General features: G+C 44.2%; 1 protein-coding gene across 1 annotated transcript in view; it reads right to left on the bottom strand.

The window, feature by feature from the left end:
* KCNQ1 (potassium voltage-gated channel subfamily Q member 1) overlaps positions 1-23,732 on the bottom strand; it is a 1,043,019-nt gene that overhangs the window by 286,461 nt on the left and 732,826 nt on the right. Inside the window, exons 10-11 of the mRNA XM_086957849.1 lie at positions 21,382-21,523; positions 1,055-1,175 (exon numbers count right to left, since the gene is read on the bottom strand). Of these exons, the coding sequence (XP_086813975.1) occupies positions 1,055-1,175; positions 21,382-21,523 (263 nt within the window). The remainder of the gene's footprint in view (positions 1-1,054; positions 1,176-21,381; positions 21,524-23,732) is intronic.

Here is a 23,732-nt window from a genome sequence, read left to right as displayed (position 1 = left end):
CAATATGTCAGAGGTGGCATTTGCCAGCCGTTGCCATCATGAAATTGATTCTCACATTATGCAAAGCATTTCCACCTGTATGCCATGGCCACCAATACCAAAGTTGGGAACCATCAATACGCTAAGAATTCCAATCAATATGCCCGGTACAACATTTTGCCAGGAGTGGGAACCATCTTTTATATTGAAGCACACAATATGCAAATAATGAGTGCTAGGAAGTGAGAGTGACTAAGCAGTGCTAGGGAGTGCAGAGTGACTAGGGAGAGCTAGGGAGTGCAGAGTGACTAGGGAGTGCAGAGTGCTAGGGTGTGCTAGGGAGTGCAGAGTGCTAGGGTGTGCTAGGGAGTGCAGAGTGACTGCAGAGTTCTAGGGAATGCAGAGTGACTGCAGAATGCTAGGGAGTGCTAGGGAGTGCAGAGTGACTGCAGAGTGCTAGGGAGTGCAGAGTGACTGCAGAGTGACTAGGGAGTGCAGAGTGACTGCAGAGTGACTAGGGAGTGCAGAGTGACTAGGGAGTGCAGAGTGACTAGGGAGTGCTATGGAGTGTTAGGGACTGCTGAGTGACTGCCGAGGCTAATGGCAATGTAAATGACAATGCCATTTATTTATCTGTTTTCAAAACCAACACATAAATACAAATTTTGTTATTTACAATGCCAATAGCTCTAACTTTTCCAAAGGCGAAACCATTGCATTGTAAATGCTTGTTTAGTAGATTTCATTCAGGTTAGTTTCGATTGAAGGTATAGACGGGGTTTTAAATTGAACCTGTGCATTGCATATTTACAACAAATGAGATTGCTTTAAATGGGTCATAAGGTGATGAGTGTTAATTGGGTAAGTTTAAACAGTTTTGGTCCTTGTTAAGGTTTTAATTTAGAAATGTCTGCGCTAACCGAGCTGAAATGAGATAACCATCGATCTGACAAAGCAGCTATCATTGTGTAGGTTAAAGCTAGTGTGTGTGAACATATGTTTGTTGTATTTCACTTTGTAGCAATGTTTAATATGTCTTACGGCTTTTTAAATGAAGCTGCAGCATTTGACTTACTGAGAAATATGAGTGATTGGCGTCAGCAGAGTTTCCCCCTCCATGTCAAGATCGTCTGCAAAACTGTTGGTTCTTATGAAGGGCGATGAGCTCACATCTAAAAATCCTGGTCTCTTTGTTACTGCGGAGAGAGAGGCAGATGGAGAAGTGAAACTTAACAGATGAATGATGCAGAATGCCATGTCTAGATGTGTGAAATGACTGTTCGGGCATGCTAAAACTGCAACAAGCCGTCCCGACAATATCGATACCCATCCTTTGTAAGTGTTTTCATTCATTGCCATAATACTTTCATGGAACGAAAATCTTGACAATCCCATGAAACCCAGGATGCCTTGGATGTATCAGTGAAGCAAAACGTACTCATGACACCTAGAAAGAAGATGAAAGCTGCATGAACATAGTTCCAATGCAGTGCCTGAAACTACACACTGAGGCCAGTAATGCTCCTTTTTTACGTACATTAGCACTGAATGCATCATAATCCGTTTTTTATTATTACTATTTTTAGCCATGCTGCTATAAAGCATGGCTGCAAATAATTGCTAAAGTCGGCAACACCAATGAAGGACAGCATGAAAAAAGGCAATGACAGAGCCAATAGTCTCCAAGATAAGACCGATTGGCTTTGCCTATGCTTGTTAGGCCTCGGCACAACACAGCTGTGATTCTGAGCAAATCAGTTAATCTCCATATGCGTAAAAAAGAAAATGAATATAACATTTGGTAAAAGCTCCTATCACATAAAGTAAGCAATTGCACCCATGTATTAGTGAAAATTAATCTGGAAGCAGATAACATCTTTCTTCACAATAAAAGCAGATATCTGTTGACACATCAAACAACCATTCTACAGGAGAAAAGGGCTTCTTTGAAGTCTGTGTGGCATGTTAAAACATAGCTACACATGGCATGAGGTTCAACAAGGACGTCAGGGAAGGAGAAAAAAATAAAAGTAGTACCTCCATCACAGCACAATCGGCAGAAGGACAGAAATCAAGATGAAGCAATCAGTACTTGGTCCATACTCCAGCCGATAGAAGAGGAAGTGAAGCCAGCATACGCTGGCCAATTAGAAGGCAGCAAATAAAAGTGACAATGAAGCCAACAACTGTTAAGCAATGGGTAGGCTGCATGCCCCTTATGTACAATTTCTATCGCAAGTGGGAGCAGGCACGACCTAAACAGGTAACTGAAGCGCATGTAATATTTTCATTATACTGGACACATGCTCAGGAAATCTAAAATATATGTTTCTCAGTTACAGGTAAAAAGGATTTGAAACAGAAAATGACACAGTACCTGAATATATGCGACTATATGCAGGGATGCATGGAAAAAGAGATCCAACTAATAAGAGTAGAATTACATAGCCAAATTGACAGACCTAATCCATGATTGAATTAAGCCTAGCTAATTGGCAAAAAGTTACGGTATCCATTGGCTTGATAACAAAAAAGGCTTTTTTTTAAGTTCTAGAGGAAGAAAAGGCTGGCCTAATTCTTTCCCTGGAGACCCATATTCCAATTTGCAAGCCCCAGCTCCTGAAAACACACTGCTCACCTTTGGTGACAACATCAAGACAGGAAAGCACCACGAGGGGCATTGCCAAAGGAGAAATGTTTCCTACAGTATAAAACAAACTATAACTCTGGCTGACACCCTCGGCAGATGGGCTGCATTCACTTAGTAGAGGTAGATCAGATGCTGTTCATGGTGGTAACCTTGAATGTACCACTCTTGACTACCCGTTCTTGGACATTTCTTACCTGCCTGCCATCAATGACTTCTGCTGTTGGAACCCGCTGGGACTTGCTAAGGGTGTCATATTTCCGAGCGCCACCATTGCTCTCCTGCCAGTCAGGAACTACATCCCCCAGCATTCTCTGCGGCATTGATGCTGCGCATCACACTGGGAGCACACTCATGACCACCAGGAGGTGCTTATAAGGGGCTAGGGCTCCTGCAGCGCGGGAACCCGTTCTTGGACATTTCTTACCTGCCTGCCATCATTGACTTCTGCTGTTGGACCCCGCTGAGACTTGCTGAGGGTGTCCCGTTTCAGAGAGCCGCCATTGCTCTCCTGCCAGCTGGGAACTACATCCCCCAGCTTTCTCTGCGGTATTGACGCCACGCATCATGCTGGGAGCACGCTTCTGAGCACCCGGAGGTGCTTATAAGGGGGCCAGGGCTCCCGCAGGGCGGAAGCCTGTTCTTGGACATTTATTACCTGCCTGCCAGCATTGACTTCTGCTGTTGGACCCCGCTGGGACTTGCTGAGGGTGTCCCGTTTCCGAGTGCCGCCATTGCTCTCCTGCCAGCTGGGAACTACACCCCCCAGCATTCTCTGTGGCATTAACGCCGCGCATCACGCTGGGAGCACGCTTGTGAGCACCAGGAGGCGCTTATAAGGGAGCCATGGCTCCCGCAGTGCGGGACACGTACGGGCGTGTCCGTGCAGCGCCTGGGCAAAGCCCGGCCAAGGGCGGGCCCGTTTGAGCCTGTTAGAGACCGGAAGAGGCCGGGCCGGGCACCCCCTCTAACTTCTGCGGCAGCCCAGGTTAGTCGTTGCCCACTTATTTCTGATATATTGAGGATATAAACTTCCTGGAACTTTGCATTTATCGTGTCCCGCTAAAATGAACGCCCTTGAGGGAAAGGGTAGATCTGCACTGACTGGGTGAAGCATCGTTGGGACTCAGGACCAATTTCTAATCAGAGCCAGCTCGGTCCTAGCCCACGAGATTGCATTGACTGAGCATCGACTTTCCCTAGACCCCTTGCAAACTAAGTGTTCATCACTGGGTGGTTTGGCGTCTGCATGCCCTTGGCCAGAGACATTGACTCCCTTGATCTAGCAAGAGGCGCTAGTCAGGTACCGCACGTGCCTCTGGAAATGTCAACAATAATGGAGGCTCCAATCAGCCCGCCACCTGCGGAGATGGCCAAAGAGAGCGCACCTTGTGGTATACCTCCACGCATTGCTACAAGGTCGGCACCCAAACCCTTAATTCCAACTGTGGACCTAACTCCGGAGCCAGCTACAAAGAGGAAGAGTGGAGGGGGCCCTCAAATGCCGAAAACCGCAAAAATGCAAAAGACTAACAGGAATGGTGGGATCGTATCCCCATTGACATCAGTGCCTCTGCCCGTAACCTCTACCTCAGTTGCGTCAAATGCAGATTTACTGGGTGCTCCCCTGTCCGATGCCTATGAGGTTTTGTTGGTTAAAGTGGGGGCTCTTATCTCGTCATCCTTATCCCCTATCCTCGATAGACTGATATTGATAGAGGAAAGACTAACCAACTTTGAAATGCTTGTTGTATCTAATTTTAGCACTATTGAGGATACTTTGGGAAAAATCAATTGGCCACCTGGAATCTTAAACGTTTTGTGTAACCCTGCAATCCCTAAATCCCCTTCCGCCATTCGTTCATCATCTAACAGACCAAATGTATGTTATGTTATGTTATGTTAAAAAAAATGTAATACCGCGCACATACACCAATTGGTTTCTTGGCGCTCAAGGACCATGGAATAGGACACAGGGAGTGTAGGCAGCTAACCGTGAGCAAGACGGAACAAATGAGTTTTCAGAGATTTGCGGAAAGTGGGGTAGTCAGAAGTGAGCCGAATTGGGAGGGGAAGGGAGTTCCAAGTGGATGGGGCAAGGAAAGAGAAGCCAGCACCACCATGCTTCTTGCGTCTAAACCTGGGAATGACCAGCAGGTTGTGGGCAGAGGATCTAAGGTGTCGGGGGGGAACATAAGGGTGTAGGCAAAGAGAAATAAAAGCAGGAGCAGAAACAAAAAGAGATTTGAAAATAGTGCAGCCAAGTTTGAAGATGCATCGTTGCGCAACCGGGAGCCAGTGCAGGGTTTTTAACAGCGGGGTGACATGTTGGTGTTTGGGTTGCTGGAAAATTAATCTGGCTGCCTGCCTGTAATTACTAATAGTGTGGGTAGTCCTGTCCGACGCCAAACAATGGGGTCTCCTGTAGCTCTTCCAGGTTCTACACATGATACTCCCAGTATGTTGAGCCCCAATGTACAAAAAAATAATGGTAGGACACAGACAGTGGCACAAGGCAGCCTCAAAAATACTGTTTGTTTAAGGCCACAAGGTGAATCACAGACATCCATTAGTTTGACAGCTCCTCGCCCACATATAATCCCATCTGTTCCTTTAATTGGTCTGGAAGAAAAGTAAAATCCATCGTGCTCAGAAGTTAGAGTCTCTCAGCACCAAGATGATAGTGGCAACACTAAGTCAAGATTAGATCTCCCTCCAGTTGCTTGTCCATATGTTATAGTGCTAGCTCATATCCCAGAACTGAAATCAAATGTGAAAGAAAATATGGAGCAGCTAATAAATAAATCCAAGCATCGGTTAACTAATTCCCTAGGGGAAAATGTTAATGCCCTCCATAACATCATTATGGTTAGGAGGGTCTCCTGGGTAGGAAGAGCTCCTAAAAGTATCAAAGGAGACTGTATGGTAGTAAACTTTGATAACCATCATATAGTAGGTGAACTCTTATCTGTTTTACCTAATATGCCTTCATTTCACTCGCAAATCTTTTCTCTACCTCTGGGTTTCTTCTATAGACCCAATTCTTCACATCAGCTGTCTACTGTTAGATCTAATGTTCTTTGGAGGACTTCACACCTCCAGTTAAATCCACCATTTTCCTCTTCACTCCCATTGTTTCCCTTAAGGAAAGGATTTGCTGCCTTAGAAGGCATGTCCGCCCGAGATTGACTGGAATCTGAGGCTATATTACCTGGTGGAGATGGTGTCTTAGATCTACAAAAGTCGTCTCCCTCGCACACTCTCTCTCCTATAAATTCTAGTGTGACATTAGCCAGTCATAAAGACAGTTTAAACCTGCCAAAAATCGAGAGAATCTTTTAGGATCTATAGCAACTATGTCATGGAACTTTTCTGGTTACAACTAAAAAGGTCTAATACTGACTGGTTGTCCCTGTTGACATCTATCAACATACTGTGCCTTCAGGAGACCTGGGAAATAGATCCAATATTCTTGAATGGGTATTGTTCCTTTTATATAGGGTGGTTTGTTGACGCTGCCGTCTAATGCCTTTCTTTTAAAGTGAAGTCATTTTTGAACAAGTCACCTTATTATCATATTATTTTAATTGATCATTTTGTAGATTACTGCTGGCTCTTTATCAACTTCTATAATAAATTTGAAAGTAATCAAGCAGATGTGCTGCTCCCTTTGGAAAAGGATATTAATGAGCTACAAGATAAGTGTACCAAACCTTGCAATATAATTTGGCTTGGGGATTTCAACACTCACCCATGTGATAAGATAAATGTGTTAGCTTGAGGAATACAGGATGATGACGGGCAGAGCGTTTTTCACTTTTTTCACACTGAGTATGGTAAAGCTTGAATAGATTATTAATAATAAATATAATGTTGTATTTTTTAATAAGTCTGAAAATTTAACTGGTTAGTTAGAATCTACCTTTTTAGATCATTTTTCTACTTCTACCCTGGACTATGTGTTGGTCTCTGACTCTATAAAAGGCCTTTTTTTCTCATTTAGAGATTGTGTTCTACCCATTTAATGATCACGCTGCAATAACCTTTTTCATGCAATCCATAAAGAAAGCCGATTGTGCTTTTAAACTCCCTATAAACCCCATAATTGCAAGAGAAAACGGGATTGTACTAAAATGGGAAAAAATAGACACTGAGTTTTTTGGCCAACCTAGTGTCTAACCGTCTTGCGGAGATAATGCTTTGCTTCGATTCAGTTTTACACGAGAGAATTATTTTGGATTTTGAGCTAATATTATCTGATGTTAAAAATAATTTAACTCGCGTTATTCATAATGGCTGACGTAAAAAATATAGTTGGTTTGATGTCGATTGTGATAACACTTTACATGTAGCTTTGAAGTCCAAACCCAGAGACACAATATTACTTAAACGTCTACGTACAACCTCTAAAAAAGCAAGAATTACCAGGCTTAAAACCGTAAAAGAAGAATTGTGAGAAAACCTGCAGAAGGTAGCAAATCTAAAAAGCTCGCAAGCATTTTGGTCTTTGATCAATGCTCCGTTCTTAAAAGACGAACAGTCTATGACCACAGATACCAACGTAGGTCAGGAAGAATGGGTGACCCACTTTAAAGGGCTTTTCGGAGTGGGTGATATGCGAACTCTACAATCTGATTCCCAATCTATGGAAAGTAATGAGACTCCTGCTAGTTTTACACTTGCTAAAACTAAGCACGCCTTAAACCAATGTAAACGAGCAAAAGCACCAGGACCAGATGGAGTCCCTATTGACTTGTTCTTAGATAATCAAGACCTGTGGGCCCCACTCCTTACAAATGTTTTTAATGAAATTGCCCAAACATGTGCACCAGCATCGTGGAAGACAACTGTAATTGTCCCAATATATAACAAGCATTGAAAATGCATTAGGTCTCGCCTTTGATTAAGTTAAAGCCATTTGCTTTGCTAATGGTATTGTATAGCAAAGCAAATGGCTTTCACTTAATGAAAGGCGAGACCTATTGCATTTTCAATGCTTGTTTTCTTAAGTCAAGCAGAGGCAGGGCAATGAGTTTTACTCAGGGCGCACCACTGTAGCTAAGTTTCTAATCCCCTCCACCTAACGGAGTAAGCTTTGACTGCTCGTCCTTGCTATCCTGAGCTAGTCAAGTGGCCAAAGGGAGAAATTTGTGTATCCAGCTATAGTGCAGATGTATTGCGACCCTGGGACACTGATGGAAATCAGAAATATCCACATGGGATACAGCCAGCGACCACGGAATACCCCTGAACCCCAAGAAAATGACTTAAAGATGAACAATAGCAACTTGCAAATTAAATCAAGTGTGGGAAACATAAGTGTACCTTAGTAAAGTTATAAGAGAGGTCAAAGCCATACACCTGAAGCCGAGTAATCCTGAGAAGCAGTAAAGGTTGGGCAGTCAAAAAGGAAGATAATCTTGAGGATATCGCAAGGCAGAGGGATTGGGGAGAAGGAGCAAGGGGAGGGTAAAGGAGAGGATGGAGAACAAATATAAAAAAGCATTGGCATAGCCAATAGGTCTCGCCTTTGGGACCCTACAATTGTTGTTGCACCAAGGATATTGTGCTCCATAGCAAATACTTATAAGGTCCCAAAAGCGAGACCTATTGGCTATGCCAATGCTTGTTATATATGTTAACACTGTCTAGGCAAAGGTTTCACCTCATTAGAATCAGTTTAATGTTTAAATATAGCAATCAGGAATTGAACGGTGACCAGATAACCAATGGTGTAACGAAACTTGAGGGGGTCCCCCCTGCAAGGTTCATTGAGGGACCCTCGGTGCGGAATTTAATCAGGAGCTCTCAGGCCAGAGTACTTTGCTGAGGTGGCCCCCAGCAGCTTGCGGCACCCTGCACTGCAGGGGCACGTTGTTATGCTACTGCAGATATTTTTGGGAAAGGGCCTGCTGCTGCACACCAACCGTGTGGCTGCATATTTAGAAACGTTTGACATCCTTCTTCCCAACCTCCCCACCCCTCCCACCTTCTCTCCTAGCAAGCTCCTTAGCACATAGTCAAACTGAAATGCACTGGTTTATTTCCACTGGTATTTTCATTCTGCTCTTGATGAACCTTACCCAATTCAATTCCAACTTGAAAACTTTACGATGGTCCTACTGTTTGTTCACTGTGTTCTATTCATTCACATAACATGTTACTGTTAATGTATCATGTTTTGTTCGAGCATCTCTGGACGACATTAGCGTGGAGGGTTCAGAATAATTATTCACACAGTGAGATAGCGCTTGAGTGGTAACGCAGTGTAATGTTTATCTTTCACGTGCTCTAATTTGTTTAAGAAATGCTAAAATTGCTCCCACCACGGTGAATCTGCAGATACAGTAACTTCATATGTTAGAATAATATATATTTTTTTCAACTTGATTTTTGGGGAGATTTTAAAGACTTTCCTGAAGGCTTGGACGCTGCGGGGGTGCTGGTCGTTTTATTCTTGATTTTGTTGCCCATTCAGGGCTTAGAATAATTTCAAATTTTTGCATTCTCTGTATAACTCTACATCGAGAGCCTTGATGGCATGGACTCTGTTCCGCTTTATTTTAAATCTGGTTATAAAAGAAATCCTCGAACTTAGATTTGATCTAGAATTCAATTATTGTGTGGGTACAATTATTTAATGAATTGTATTTGCGAGATTTTGCTGTTTAGGAAGTGCCATAACAAGGCAACATATTCCCTCAGGAAACTGAGGATTAACACCGTCTCCGAACCAGTGAAATATGGAAGCTCTAAAAGAGGTATTTTGGGGGTATCTAAATTTTGGGGTACTGTTTTGCTCCCACAGGTTGAGAAGGTAGGTACGTTGGGCTAGATGTACAAAAAGGCTGCTCGCCAAAGCAACAATCGAGCCAAGGCACGCAGCAGTAACAACAGCCCTGCTACACAGTAGTATACTAGTTATGTCACCCATCACAGTAACAGGCAGCTCTGTCCCAAACATAAGAGCAGCTAAACAATGCCACGTGGTACATCAGCGACCCAGTTCTGTCAGGTAGCACAGCGGAAGCTTCTCCCTGCCTCACAGCACTGGCAAACCACCAATTTCTGGCAGGCACAGCGCCCACAGTTCTGCACACAGCACTGACAGCTCTGTTACAGCGCACTGAAGCAGCTGGCTCCACCAAACATTAAAGAACTGCGCCCAACACGTCAAATAAACATCCCAGAATCTGCCATAGATTAATCATTAAACTAACCACCATCAGAGCCGGCTTTAGGGCAGTGCGACCAGTGCTACCGCACAGGGCACTGACCAGTGGAGGGCAGAAACGACTTGGGGAGGGTGCTGTGTTAAGCAATGTCTTATGATTAGAGATGAAGTCCACTTTTGCCCGGTGGTAGTGAGAGAATCCGAGGAAACAGTCATGGGGTGTGGGGCACCAAAAGTGATTGTCGCACTTGGCGCCAGCGCTAAAGCCGGCACCGACCACCATATGCGCTCAATCTAGGTTGAGTGAAAACGTAACTCTGCCTGGCAGACTAACTTTAGGTTGGTTTGGACTTTTACAGCCTTATTGGTAATTTCAGACCTATACAGTTCCGCCGGGGCTTCTTACAGACGCGGGCACAAGATCACACATTCAAAAAAGATAACTTCTGGTGCTGGGATGGGGCACATCTTTCAAACAGGCATGGGATGGCAGCCATGGTTTATGAGACGAAGTCGGTGTATACCCTCTTGCATACATATACCCCACTTCTGCGGGAGAGCACAGCTGTGTAAAAGCTGCTGTGTGCAAGATTAGAAAACACACAGAAGCAGCCCCCCTCATAAAATACCCAGGGCTGGTTGTCTGGGGATGGCCAAGCATGCCTGCTCTTGCGTGTGCTTTTGACAGTCCCTCTTCCACCCTTGTTATAAACACATTCCTGCTCTCTGGCACTTTCCTCCCCCTTACCTCGACGAGTTCCTGAACTTGAGCAGCGGCTCTTCCCACCTACGGTAACTCTCGGGGCTGGGACGGCCCTTCCGAGCTCGGCACGGAGGGGAGACCAGCGCCGGGAGAAGTGGCGCAGCCTATATCCACGGTTGCTGTTTGCACTGTGAAAGACAACAATAATCAGGGCTCTGTGGCCCCGGTGCCACTGCACCTGCTCCATCAACGGAAGCTACGCCCCCGACCATAAGCTGCTCTGCGCGGAGCTCCCCACTGGGCCAGGTCAGTTGTTGGATGTGATACAATTCTGGGGTTAACCTGGCGATCGGGAGCGTCATCCGATTCCACCCCTCCCACCTTTCAAGGAGCCTAGCATAAGCGCTCTTCTTTTCCCTCCAACTGGGGGGGAAGAAATACATTCTCCTTGGGACGTATCAGACCCGTTGAGAGAAAGTTCGCTGCCCACGATCACACGTGTAGCAAGATGGAAACATGTCTTCAAGGGGAGGGGCAGAAAAAACTAGTTGTCAACCTTCGTGCCCTACCAAGCAAATACTGAAGCCAACACCGCTTATGTTCCACAACAATCCAGTAAACACAGCTACATCTCTATACATGTATTTAAAAGCTCTCCGCAGAGTGGTATAAGAAGCTAGTAGGCAATAGAATTAGATGCCACCGAGACAACCGTATCACTCTGGACCCACCCCAGGCATTGGTTATCTACCACTCTGCATCTTGTACACACTAAACTGACACACAACAAACCGCAGAACCGGCAGCGGAGATATACAATAACACAAGATTAAGGCACAGCTCAAATGAAACATGAAGAGAGGGGGGCATGAGAAGCTGCACCCACAGGGGTGTCCGCAGGAATGAGGGCACGTCCTCCCCGCCTCATATATTGGAAAAAGAGTTTAACTCACTATGGCAGCTCAACACCACACAAGCAGAGCCCGTCGGAATGCTGGCACTTGGGTGCCCGGAAGAGCGAGGCGGGAAATGTTATGCAAAATGCACTTGTATAGCGCTTAGTACCACGTGCATAGTATCCGCATCGCTTAAATAATTCGTAGACGCAGATAACAACAGCAAGATCAGGGAAGACAGAGATGAAAATTTCACATTAGTTGCTAATCCTGATGGTCAGATTACTGATCTGTAGCGTGTTTAGTGGAATGTGTAACATAGAGTGGTGCCGAACATGAGAGCAGCCCGAGGGTCCAGAGATCGGGGAGTCCCTCCCATTAACGGTGCCATAGCGGGCCGGATCCCGGAAATGAGATTGGAGTGGGACGCTTGGAAGAGTGGCGCAGCATGCCTCGGGTGGGAGGTTGTGCAGAAGTAGGTATCAAAGGCAGGTGCACCCGACCAAGGACTCCCACTAGTCGCAGATACTCCAAGGTCGAGTCAAGGCGGAAAGAAGCGCACAGGTGAGGTGCGCATCATTATTGACCTCTGCACAACACGCATTCGCAGAGAGGCATTTTATTGTTTTAAATGTCGGAGTGCAGGGGGTGTTGCGATTGAGGCTGACCCTCTGAAAAAAAGAGTAACTCGGTCCGTAGAAAACAAGTCGGCACTGGGTGAAGGGTGGGCGAAGGGTGGGCGAAGGGGGAGGGGGTGGAGGGCGCCAGCTGCTCGCTCCCACGAATGAATAGCCAATCGGGTGCTCCTGGCTTGTGGGTTATTCGTGTTTGCTTGCGGTATGAGAGAGTGTGTGTGTGTGCATGTTTCAGCTGTCCGCGTCAGTTTTTATAGTACAAATGCACTCATCAGTGCCAAATTAGTCCTTATGGCATTGCCAGATGGGCCAGTCGGCATAGGTGCCTCGTGATAGCCGGAAAGCAGTCTGCCTTCATCCACCGAATTCCCTTTCCATTCTAAGCTGACCCGAGGATTTAAGATGGGGAAAGAGATGACGGTTCATTCCATAGACACAGCATGCCGTAAGGAAGTGTTTTCAAGCGTGGTCATCTCGGGAACAAATTGGACGATAGCGTTAACGGGGGAGTGGGGTGCTGGGGGGGGGAGGGGGGTCTGTTACAGGCACGAGCGCTGACTGTCCATCCTCCAGCAGCGCGCACAGCCAACTACACAACACTAGCGAGCATAGGGCAGGCAGGCTCGCGGGAGCGGCGACGCATGACTCACGTCAAAGCAAACGCCCAAGAGGAGTGTCCCAAAACATTGGAGCGCACGCGAGGACGTGCTCTGTGGCAGAGGGGTGTGCGTTCAACTTTCGAGCCTAACTGCGCGTTCCAACGTGAACAGAGAAATGAAATGTTGAGAAAGAATTAAGACACTGCATCACCAATGTGCGAGACCTAACAAAAGCCCGGTGAGGTAAGGGCGGGGGGGGGGCGGGTGTGTGTGTGCCTGCCTGCGTGTGTGCCTGCCTGTGCCTGCGTGTGTGCCTGCCTGTGCCTGTGTGTGCATGTGTTGTAAACAGCCGGCCGGGATCGGAGCGCGTGACCTGATCCGATTCCGGCCGGCTGCGTGCGCGTGACAGTCTGTTGTCTCCTCTGCCTACTCCTTGAAAGGGAAATGACTGAAATGATCACAATAGATCGCTTTGCGACAGCAGGGGCTTTCGCCCCTGCATTCGCAGGCGCGACCTAAAAAGGGGGACAGGTCAATTGCGAAAAACTATAGACCAATCTCTCTGATTGCTTTTACTGCAAAGATAATGGGCCTTTTGATTTTAAATATATTAGAGGATTGGGCCCTGGAAAAAAATATTATTATTCCTTGCCAGTTTGGTTTTAGGAAGGGGAAAGGCACTGTGGATCAGTCTCTGAACTTGAGTCTAATTATAGAGAAATACACGGCTGCAAAAAAAGGTCCTCTTCACCTGGCCTTCATGGATCTGTCTGCAGCCTTTGACTACGTGGCACAGCCTAGGATGTGGCAGATCATGGAGGCCATGGGAATTGACCTGAATATCATTAATCATTAATAATATTCGTGACCTGAATTCAGGTGCCACAGCATGTGTCCGCTATGGACGGGACGGCGAGTGTACTAGATCCTTCAAAACTGCAAGAGGCGTAAGGCAGGGGTGTGTCCTTGCCTCCTTCTTATTTGCTCTTTATACCAATGGTGTACAATCTGTCTGTCAGGTTCTACCCCGAATGTCACTTATATAAACTCGCAAAAAACACAGTTGATGGACAGAATGCAGAACAATGTCTTACATTCACCCCAGTACAAAGATCTGGGCCGAAATCCATCGTTTTTTTGCACTCCACACCACCCTAGGTCAGACAATGGCTATATGCAAATCAGCCTTGACCCTGTGCCTCATGGGAATAGTCCAGCCCGAACTACCAAGCCATGTCTTTCCTAGACCGCAATCAAGCATCCAAGGACCGGTTTCTGGCTATCAGCTTTCTTCAGCCTGGATAGCTTGACTCCAGTGATGTGGAGAGCCTGGGACTCACGTCTGAGCACTTCTCCTAGCATAATGCAAAAGAATACAAATACCATATATTTAACCTTCGTCACCAATCTACAGCATAGGTACATTCTGGTGAGATTTCGTCTGAATTATATACCGTTAATGATGGGCTTTCCCAGTAATGTTTATGTTGCTTCTGACCTCCCATTTTGTCCATGTGATCAGCAATCTGGTCAGAATGACATACACTTTTTGTTTTTCTGTAAAGTTTATTGTGATGAAAGGGAGCGATTTATTATCCCCATTATGCGTAAAATGAAGTTCAGACAGTGTTGTGTAGCCCTTTATTACCTCCAATCATTACCTGACCCTTTTGTTTGTTGTGCTCTGGCGTCCTTTTTGCTATCTGCATTAAAAAAGAGAAGTACAATTTGCTAAAATAATATACTGAACAATGAACTGATTTTATAGTACTGTGTAAATAATTATGAATTTGTATTTTTATATTACTATTTTTATATATTTTAACCATGCTGTAATGTTGTAAAACACTGCAAATGTTTCTTTTTACTGTAGTATACTTTTTATGCCTACATTGTGTTGGCGAAATAAAGTTATTCTGACAGACTAACCTATGTGGGGTGACTGGAATACAGCTTTAGCCATAGTGGATCACACATTCAAATACAGGACCCTGTGAAAGAATTATCCAAAATCTAGGACTTTAAGATGTTTGGCATAGGAAGTACCCTGATAATCTAATTTACACATATTATTCTCATGTTATAATCTGTCATTCAAATCTGTTATCCAAGGCATACTAAGAAATTTAATTACTGCTTCGACAGAGTTTTTTTACTTCATCGTCGGCTGGTTAAGAATAGAAATAGGTTTTTAGCTTGCAAGAAATAGGTATTTTTAGGTCTCGTTGAGATAACGTGCATGCGTTCTCAGCGAGACTTATGTATAGCGGCATTCAAAAATGCTCCCAAACAGGCGGATTGCCTACAGTGCATGTGTGCAGGCGCGTGCACATCAAACACCATTTGGCAGCCTGTGAGCCTCTCTCCACACTAACACTCTAAAGGAATCCGCTCCCCGCCCCCCCTCCCTGCAATGCAGAGAGCTTGTTGTTCACATGCAACACCCCAGCTGCTTTGATCCGGAATCCGCTCCCCCACCCCCCTCCGCGCAATGCCACAGCTTGTTGCCCAGCACATCACTGCAAGGCTTTATCAAACACCTTCTTATAACAGACATCCTGTGGTCGCAGGCAAGGAGAATAAACGTAAAATCTGTAGTGTGAGCGAACAGGCCACTGATCGGTTTAAACTTTGTTGCAATCACATACTTTAAGACGTTTTGAATGCATGGTAATGTGTTGAAATATTCTCGCATTTTCTTGGTGAATTAAGGAAGTGTGATGAATAAGTCATCTTAGATAAAGGACCTCCTTAACTCTCTCTACACCCCTCTCTCTACACCCCTCTCTCTCTACACACCCCTCTCTCTACACACCCCTCTCTCTCTACACACCTCTCTCTCTCTACACCCCTCTCTCTACACACACCCCTCTCTCTCTCCACCCCTCTATCTCTCCACCCCTCTCTCTCTCCACCCCCTCTCTCTCTACACCCCCTCTCCACACACCTCTCTCTACACCTCTCTCTCTCTACATGCCCTCTCTCTACACGCCACTCTCTCTACACCCCTCTCTCTATATACCCCTCTCTCTCTATACCCCTCTCTCTCTACACCCCTCTCTCTCTACACCCCTCTCTCTCTACACCCCTCTCTCTCTACACCCCACTCTCTCTACACCCCACTCTCTCTACACCCCACTCTCTCTACACCCCACTCTCTCTACACCCCACTCTCTCTACACCCCACTCTCTCTACACCCCACTCTCTCTACACCCCCTCTCCACACCCCCTCCCCTACACCCCTCTCTTTCTCTCTACACCCTCTCTCTCTACACCCCTCTCTCTAGGACCTCCTTAAGTCTCTCTACACCCCTCTCTCTATCTCTACACCCCACTCTCTCTACACCCCACTCTCTCTACACCCCACTCTCTCTACACCCCACTCTCTCTACACCCTCTCCCCCACACCCCTCTATTTCTCTCTACACCCCTCTCTCTCTACACCCCTCTCTCTAGGACCTCCTTAACTCTCTCTACACCCTCTCTCTATCTCTACACCCCACTCTCTCTACGCCCCACTCACTCTACGCCCCACTCACTCTATACCCCACTCACTCTATACCCCACTCACTCTACACCCCACTCTCTACACACCCCACTCTCTACACACCCCTCTCTCTCTACACACCCCTCTCTCTCTACACACCCCTCTCTCTCTACACACCCCTCTCTCTCACCACCCCTCTCTCTCTCCACCTCTCTCTCTCTCTCCATCCCTCTCTCTCTCCACCCCACTCTCTCTAAAGCCCTGTCTCTCTATACCCTGTCTCTCTACACCCCCTCTCTCTACACCCTCCTCTCTCCACACACCTCTCTCCGCACACCTCTCTCCACACACCTCTCTCCACACACCTCTCTCTCTCTCCACACCCCTCTCTCCACACCCCTCTCTCTAGACTCCTCTCTCTCACTCTCTCTCTATACCCCCCTCTCTCTCCCTACACCCCCCTCTCTCTCTCTCTCTCTCTCTCTCTCTCTACACCCCTCTCTCTCTCTACACCCCTCTCTCTCTCTACACCCCTCTCTCTCTACACCCCTATCTCTCTCTACACCCCCTCTCTCTCTCTACACCCCCTCTCTCTACACCCCTCTCTCTAGGACCTCCTTAACTCTCTCTACACCACTCTCTCTCTACACCCCCTCTCTCTCTCTACACCCCCTCTCTCTCTACACCCCTCTCTCTAGGACCTCCTTAACTCTCTCTACACACCTCTCTCTCTACACCCCCTCTCTCTCTCTACACCCCCTCTCTCTCTACACCCCTCTCTCTCTACACCCCTCTCCCTAGGACCTCCTTAACTCTCTCTATACCCCTCTCTCCACACCCCTCTGTCTCTCTACACCCCTCTCTCTAGGACCTCCTTAACTCTCTCTACACCCCTCTCTCTCTCTACACCCCCCTCGCTCTCTCTCTACACCCCTCTCTCTCTCTCTCTCTCTCTCTCTCTCTCTCCCTACACCCCTCTCTCTCTATTTCCGTCTCTCTCTCTACACCCCACTCTCTCTCTCTAAACACCCCTCTCTCTCTACACCTCTATCGCCCTCACTCTATCTATCGCCCTCACTCTATCTATTGCCTTCACTCTATCTATCTATCGCCCTCACTCTATCTATCTATCGCCCTCACTCTATCTATCTATCGCCCTCACTCTATCTATCTATCGCCCTCACTCTATCTATCTATCGCCCTCACTCTATCGCCCTCGCTCTATCGCCCTCACTCTATCGCCCTCACTCTATCTATCGCCCTCACTCCATCTATCGCCCTCACTCTATCTATCGCCCTCACTCTATCTATCGCCCTCACTCTATCTATCGCCCTCCCTCACTCTATCTATCGCCCTCCCTCACTCTATCTATCGCCCTCCCTCACTCTATCTATCGCCCTCCCTCTATCTATCGCATCACCACAGCATCACTCAGCACCACCACAGCATCACTCAGGGGCACCACAGCATCACTCAGGGGCACCACAGCATCACTATGCGCTACCACAGCATCACTGAACACCACAGCATCACTCAGCGCCACCACAGCATCAATCTGTGCAACTATTCAGCAACAACTGGTTCAAATATGTTCTCTCAATGTTTCAAGCTTTATTACAAATGTCACAAATAGATGTTAATATTTCACTTCTGTTCTTGGATTTTCGTCACAATAAAACACACTGAACATAATCTTCACAAAAGTTATTTACAAAAGTTTAAGCTATTGCCATTATAAATTACAATAACTTTTATTTAAGTATTAATTATTAAAAAAAATAAAAGCCATTGTTATTTGTAATCTCAATACATCTAAGTCATGTAAATACAACACATATTGCATTACAAATGCTATAGGTGTCACATTTGCGAAAGTTAAAACTATTAGCATTGTAAATGACAAAGCTATTAATTTAGCTATTTTCAAAACCAACACATAAATACAAAATTTGTCATTTACAATACCAATAGCTCAAACTTTCCTAATGCGAGACCTATTGCATTGGAAATGCTTGTTTTTACCTTGCCTATCCCTGTCCTCTAAATCAACACAGAAAATGCATTGACCTTGTACAGCTGGATTATCTTTGGAAAGTCTTGCACTGATTTTGGGAATAGTCAAGATAATCTGAGTAGTGTTTATCACGGTTTTATTTTAATCTATAGACCCCAATAACAAATAATGAACAACTGAGTAAGCACTGACAGCCAGCGTGTGAGCCCATACTGTCTTATCAGCTCAGACCATATATAGTTCTCCTTAAAAGGACTACTACATGCTGATGACCTTTTGATGCTGTTTTTTCTATATCAAGCTCTCAAGTTAATTAAATACTCCAGATGTTTGTGATCTTCTATGGCTATAAAATCAACACAACCAAAACCAAGAGTGAGATGTTTCATATCCCGCAGATATACCATAAATTAGATCTCTGATCCCACAGGTCAAGTATCTGAGAGAGGCTATTTCTGATCATCTTGGAGATATACCTCATCTAAATTATTTCAGCAAATGGTCAGGGATAAAGAAACTTTTCAAACTGAATCAATTCATATCAATTTCTATAAGTGACTGAAAAAGTTATGGCAAGATTATTATACTTTGAAGTCTGTTGGAGACATTTGAAGAAGTATGACTATATCGTCCTGACTTTAGACACTACTATTATGTTGCTGTACTATCATGTTACAATACTCCAGCATATTTAATTTCTACTTGCCGCAATAAGGCATCTATTATTCAGATTTATTTTGACGTCATACTTTCAACCTGAAGTATACAAAAAAGTGACAGATGGGTTGCTTGAATTATTCTGAGCCACTGGCATTTACTTGGGCCACATAACAGTCCATTGCAATTTCGCACACCGTACCACCTTTGTTTGGGCCCAGCAATATGCAAATCATCGTTGACCCTGATCCAATAGGAACAGTCCATCCCGAAATACCAGGCCAGGTCCACCCTAAACCAGAACACAAGCAGCCCAGGACCAGTTTCACCCATAGTAGGGGTCATGAGCCAGGTATAGCTTGGTTCTCGTGGCACAGTGCTGGAACCTCATCTGGGTACACCCGCCCTCTTAGGGCATCACACTGAAGTATACAAAGAAGTGGTTGATTAAATGCATGAACCAATTTGAGGTACTAGTAATTACTCATGACGCATACTAGTCCATCATTTTGCACACATGCCACCTCAGTTTGGATCCAACCATGTGCAAATCAGTCTTGACCCTGCTCCAATAGGAACATCCAAGACGAACTGCCAGGCCAGGTCCTCTCTGAACCAGAACACAAGCAACCAAGGACTGATTTCATCCTTATTACAGCTCATCAGCCAGGTATAGTTTTGTTCCAGTTGCACAGTAAGCACAGCACCCATGTCTGGGCATTCCAAGATGGATTGAGATGCAGCCCCAGTAATTATCTTTTGTTGAGATTAATTTGAGCATTCCACCCATCACTTTTTGTGCATGCCTCAGTGCCATAATCTCACCAGTAAACACATCTGTTATCATACCTAGTGTACAATTACAAAATTCTTTAAAAGATCAATCAGGACACTGTCTATATCTGGGGGGACAGGCAGAAATACCTCCTTTGCCCAAGGTTTTTTTTTTAATAGACCGCAGTACAGGTCTTGGTTTCCTTGCATTAAAAAAAGAAATTCAAATCTACACACCTTATTCCAAATTCAGACCACAAGTGCAAGCCTTGTTCCTTTCCTAACTGGATGAAGATATGCTCGGCTTGATGGTCTCAACCCAAACAATATTAGTACTCCTGAAAGGCATCCTACATGATGTGGCTCATCTCAACAAGGCCTGAAGAAGTTTGATCACATGAACCCAATTCTAAAAGAACTACATAGGCTTCCTTTATAGGTCTGCATTATCTTCAAGACCAACAGAAACAACACTCTCAATAAATGTGGCTGAGAAAAAACCCTCCGTAAGCGAAGAGTGCCACATCAGGAGCAAGACTAATAACTAAACCGAAGCTGAAATAATGAAAAAAGGAAACAAAGGAAGTTAGGCTTTCATCATCTATGCACTCAAAATCTGAACAACATGCCCATCAATACCTAAACTGCTCGGAAGATCATGCATTTTAGAAACCAAAGACACATTTCTCCAAAAACATTACCTCACCTCACGATGGGAACCTACGTCTTGCCGGCCTACTTGAAACCAATCTAAAATCGTACTCCTAAGCTTTCTCCACTGTTGAGAACTCTGTTGGTTCCCAAATAGATCTGTTTTATACAAATACCACACCATATAGCTGTATGAACAAAGACTTGGTGCTTTACGCACCTAAATCCAATAATTCATATGCTTAAACAAAAACTACAAATGCGAGTACAGCCAGAAAAACTAAGAACCCTAAATTACATAAACAAGGGCCACTTTGACTTCGAATGTTCAGAACAAGGATATTTTGAACAACCGAATAAAACATACAAAACATACATAGATCCATTTAGATTTACATATCAGAAACATTCTATGAACTTGTTGCAATTACAGTCCCTGGAATGTCGACTTTCACTTGTTTATCACCCAAGTGTTTCAAAATGATAACATCAAGTTGATCAATTCTAAAATAACCTGTGTTACATGGGTTGATCCGACATGCAAGATGTTGTATGTAATGGCAGCAAGGTTTCTTCAACAACTTAAAGTACATCTATTCAATGTCTTTCTCTTTAAATATGCATTTTAGAACATTTTAATCTATTGCATTAGGCGAAGACAAAAAGCTATAATCAGGAAGAGAAAAGCTGAAATATTATTACATTACAGTGTAGTCCACCGTTGCGAGTGCTAGGAAGGAGAAGGAATAAAGAGGACAACATTTAGAACAATTAATCAATATTGAGGAAACAAGGTAACTCATGAGATTGTATTCAAGGCATGGGGTGGCTATTGATGAAAACAGAGGAAAGCTGGCATAGTAAAGGAACAATAATGAACAGGCGATTCAGATTGAAAATCGATTAGAAAGTTAAAAAGGGCCATGCAAAAGCAGGGATAGGAACATGTGAGAGAGATCATGGAAAAGTGCTGATAACAAAAATAAGATGTATGTGAGGTGAGATGCCAAGGAGATGACAGTGTAACAAAGACAATCCATACAATACAAGTTAATGGTTGAGTGATAGGAAAACGTAGAGCAGACACATGAGATCAGAAAAGTGGAAAGACAGCACTGATTAGAGAGAGAAATATGGTGATAAGGTAATACTTAATTCCTTACTTGTATTCTCATAGGCATCAAGGTTATAGCTGTCATTTTTTCTGTCATCTATTACAGAATCATAGGTAATGTTCGGAACAGACATTTTGTCACATGATCCTATACCGTTGTCTTTTTCTGTCTTAAACTTCTTCTTTTTAACCTGAAATCAACAAAATAGATTATGTTAATTAAAATTCCCAGAATAGCAGATTGGTTCTGAAGATATACAATCAACATTATTTTTAAATCTACAGACTCAGAAGTAATATCTCATAGTATCTGAGATCTTTTTATCTTTTAATTGTAAGATGTGTGTCAATGCTGTTGAAAGGAATTGCATTGATACAAATTTGGGATACGCTCCTATGCTGTACAATGGAATGTAGAATGTTGCCCACTCACTTCTGCTATATATTTAATATACATATTCGATAGTAAAGGTATAAAGTACAATTTTATTCAATAGCAAAGGCAATCCTCTTTACAAAACACATTTGCTATCTTGCTGAAAGAAGCCAAAAAGCCTTTAATGGAGCCTTGGAAAAAAAACAGGATTGGTGAGACAGATACCTACATGTAGAATATTTATAACCAAGCAATGTAGAACCAATGCTAAAGTTCAGATCCAAAACAATACAGTGATGGATGTAAATTAAGACCATATCTTTAGTACATAAGCTATATTTCTAACAGATCATTAGGTAAATAGTCAGACACTTTTGACTCCCTCTTCTACAAAAGATGCTAAACCCATGTTGATATTATGTGCCCTTAACATCAAACATCTATGATATTTTTGGGATTAAATCTAATGCTTCTTTGTTCGATGAAAAAGGGGCTAAAGCAGCATTATTTAAAATAAAGGTACAAATCCAGCTCTCTAAATCAGGATTGGTAATGGAATGCCTGGTTCCCTATAGTGCACTAAGTTGCCAAAAGTAATTGAGAAAATTTCTGTCACAAATATCGTTTCAGGTTGAGGTATAAATCTCAAAGCACAAAATATGAATTGTATTACATTTTGGTGTTAGTTTATCTGATTTTCTGATCTAAAGTTTATTTTTATATGATGGGGCTTCCATTATACATCACTGTCCTTTGACCAGATTTACACATTTTATATATGTTTCCAAGTGAGAATTACACCTATAAATTCAGGAGTAAGTCACACTTAGGTTGTGAGTGAGTCATATTTAATCACTGAAAATTCTTTGTGAAGCAAAATTTGCTTTTGAAATATGGGAGGTCACAATTATCTTGCACCCTGTTCCCCTTCCCTTTATTTTTTCTTTTTTTTAATGATTTTCTTTTGCACATCTGCCACAATTTATCTCCTTTCCTATTCTCACCTTGTAAAAGTAAAACAAGAAACATTTTTCCAGAGAATGTAAGCCCTATTTTAAGTCTAAAACCTCAGAAACATACAAAGGAACATTAAAATACATTGGTTCATTGGTTTTGGGTATCAGTGTTTCCTTTCATTGGGGTCAGCATGATGATAAGAGGCATTCTTAAGATTCCCAGTCACATGAGGAAAATACACTCTAATAGTCTTGATATGCACTTTTCAGCCATCCAATTGTTATCAGAATAGTTAGTTTCAACAGGCTTGGTTAGCAGGCCAAAGTTGAGGCTTACAAGAATAATTGAAAAAGTATACATTTTGGAGTCTCAAGAGCAAGTTGGTAACAATTCAGACTTTATATTGGAACAATGTTTCAAAGGATCCTAGTGAACAAAGTAAAAAACAATTGGAAAATAAAATAATCTAGTTATTCTGGTGTGATGTCCGACAGGACATAGAGCTAGCAAGCTTTGCCAACCTCAGCAGTAACCTTTGTAATTCTGGGTAGGAACCGGTTGCAACAGTTGTCGTGTAGCGACTGAACCTCCTTTCTGTGAAATTAAAGATGCCTGAACATGTGAGGGAGACACTGATGGCTGTGGAAAGCTGAGAGGCGTCCTGGGCCTGAGAAGACATGAGCTGTAATTTAACAGATGCGGCCGATGTGGCATCAGAGGTTTGGATGCCTGACTGTAGAGAGGTGAGCAGTCTGGCCAGTGGGAAAACAAATCCTGCCTGAGGCCTGACTCCCTTTGTGGCACTGGGACAGTGGGGAAGTAACCAAATTAAGGCCTGGAGGTGGCTGGGGCAGCGGTCTGCAAATAGTGGAGAACAGACTTCCTGGAAAATTGGCATGACAGAGGGTGATGCGCAGTGTGCTGACTACAAGACAGGTCAGAGGTTCATCACCCAGGCTCATGAGCAGTCTTCCGGTCTGCAGTGAGACTGGTCCTTTGCAAGAATACTGCCGGGGGAATCTTATGGGGCCTACTTCTGTTGGTGCTGTGAGACCAACATTGGAAGG

The sequence above is a fragment of the Lissotriton vulgaris genome, chromosome 2_1 (assembly GCF_964263255.1).
Source record: "Lissotriton vulgaris chromosome 2_1, aLisVul1.2, whole genome shotgun sequence".
Lineage (NCBI taxonomy): Eukaryota > Metazoa > Chordata > Amphibia > Caudata > Salamandridae > Lissotriton > Lissotriton vulgaris.
Note: the sequence above shows the minus strand (reverse complement) of the source record. Positions and strands in the feature narration are given on the sequence as shown.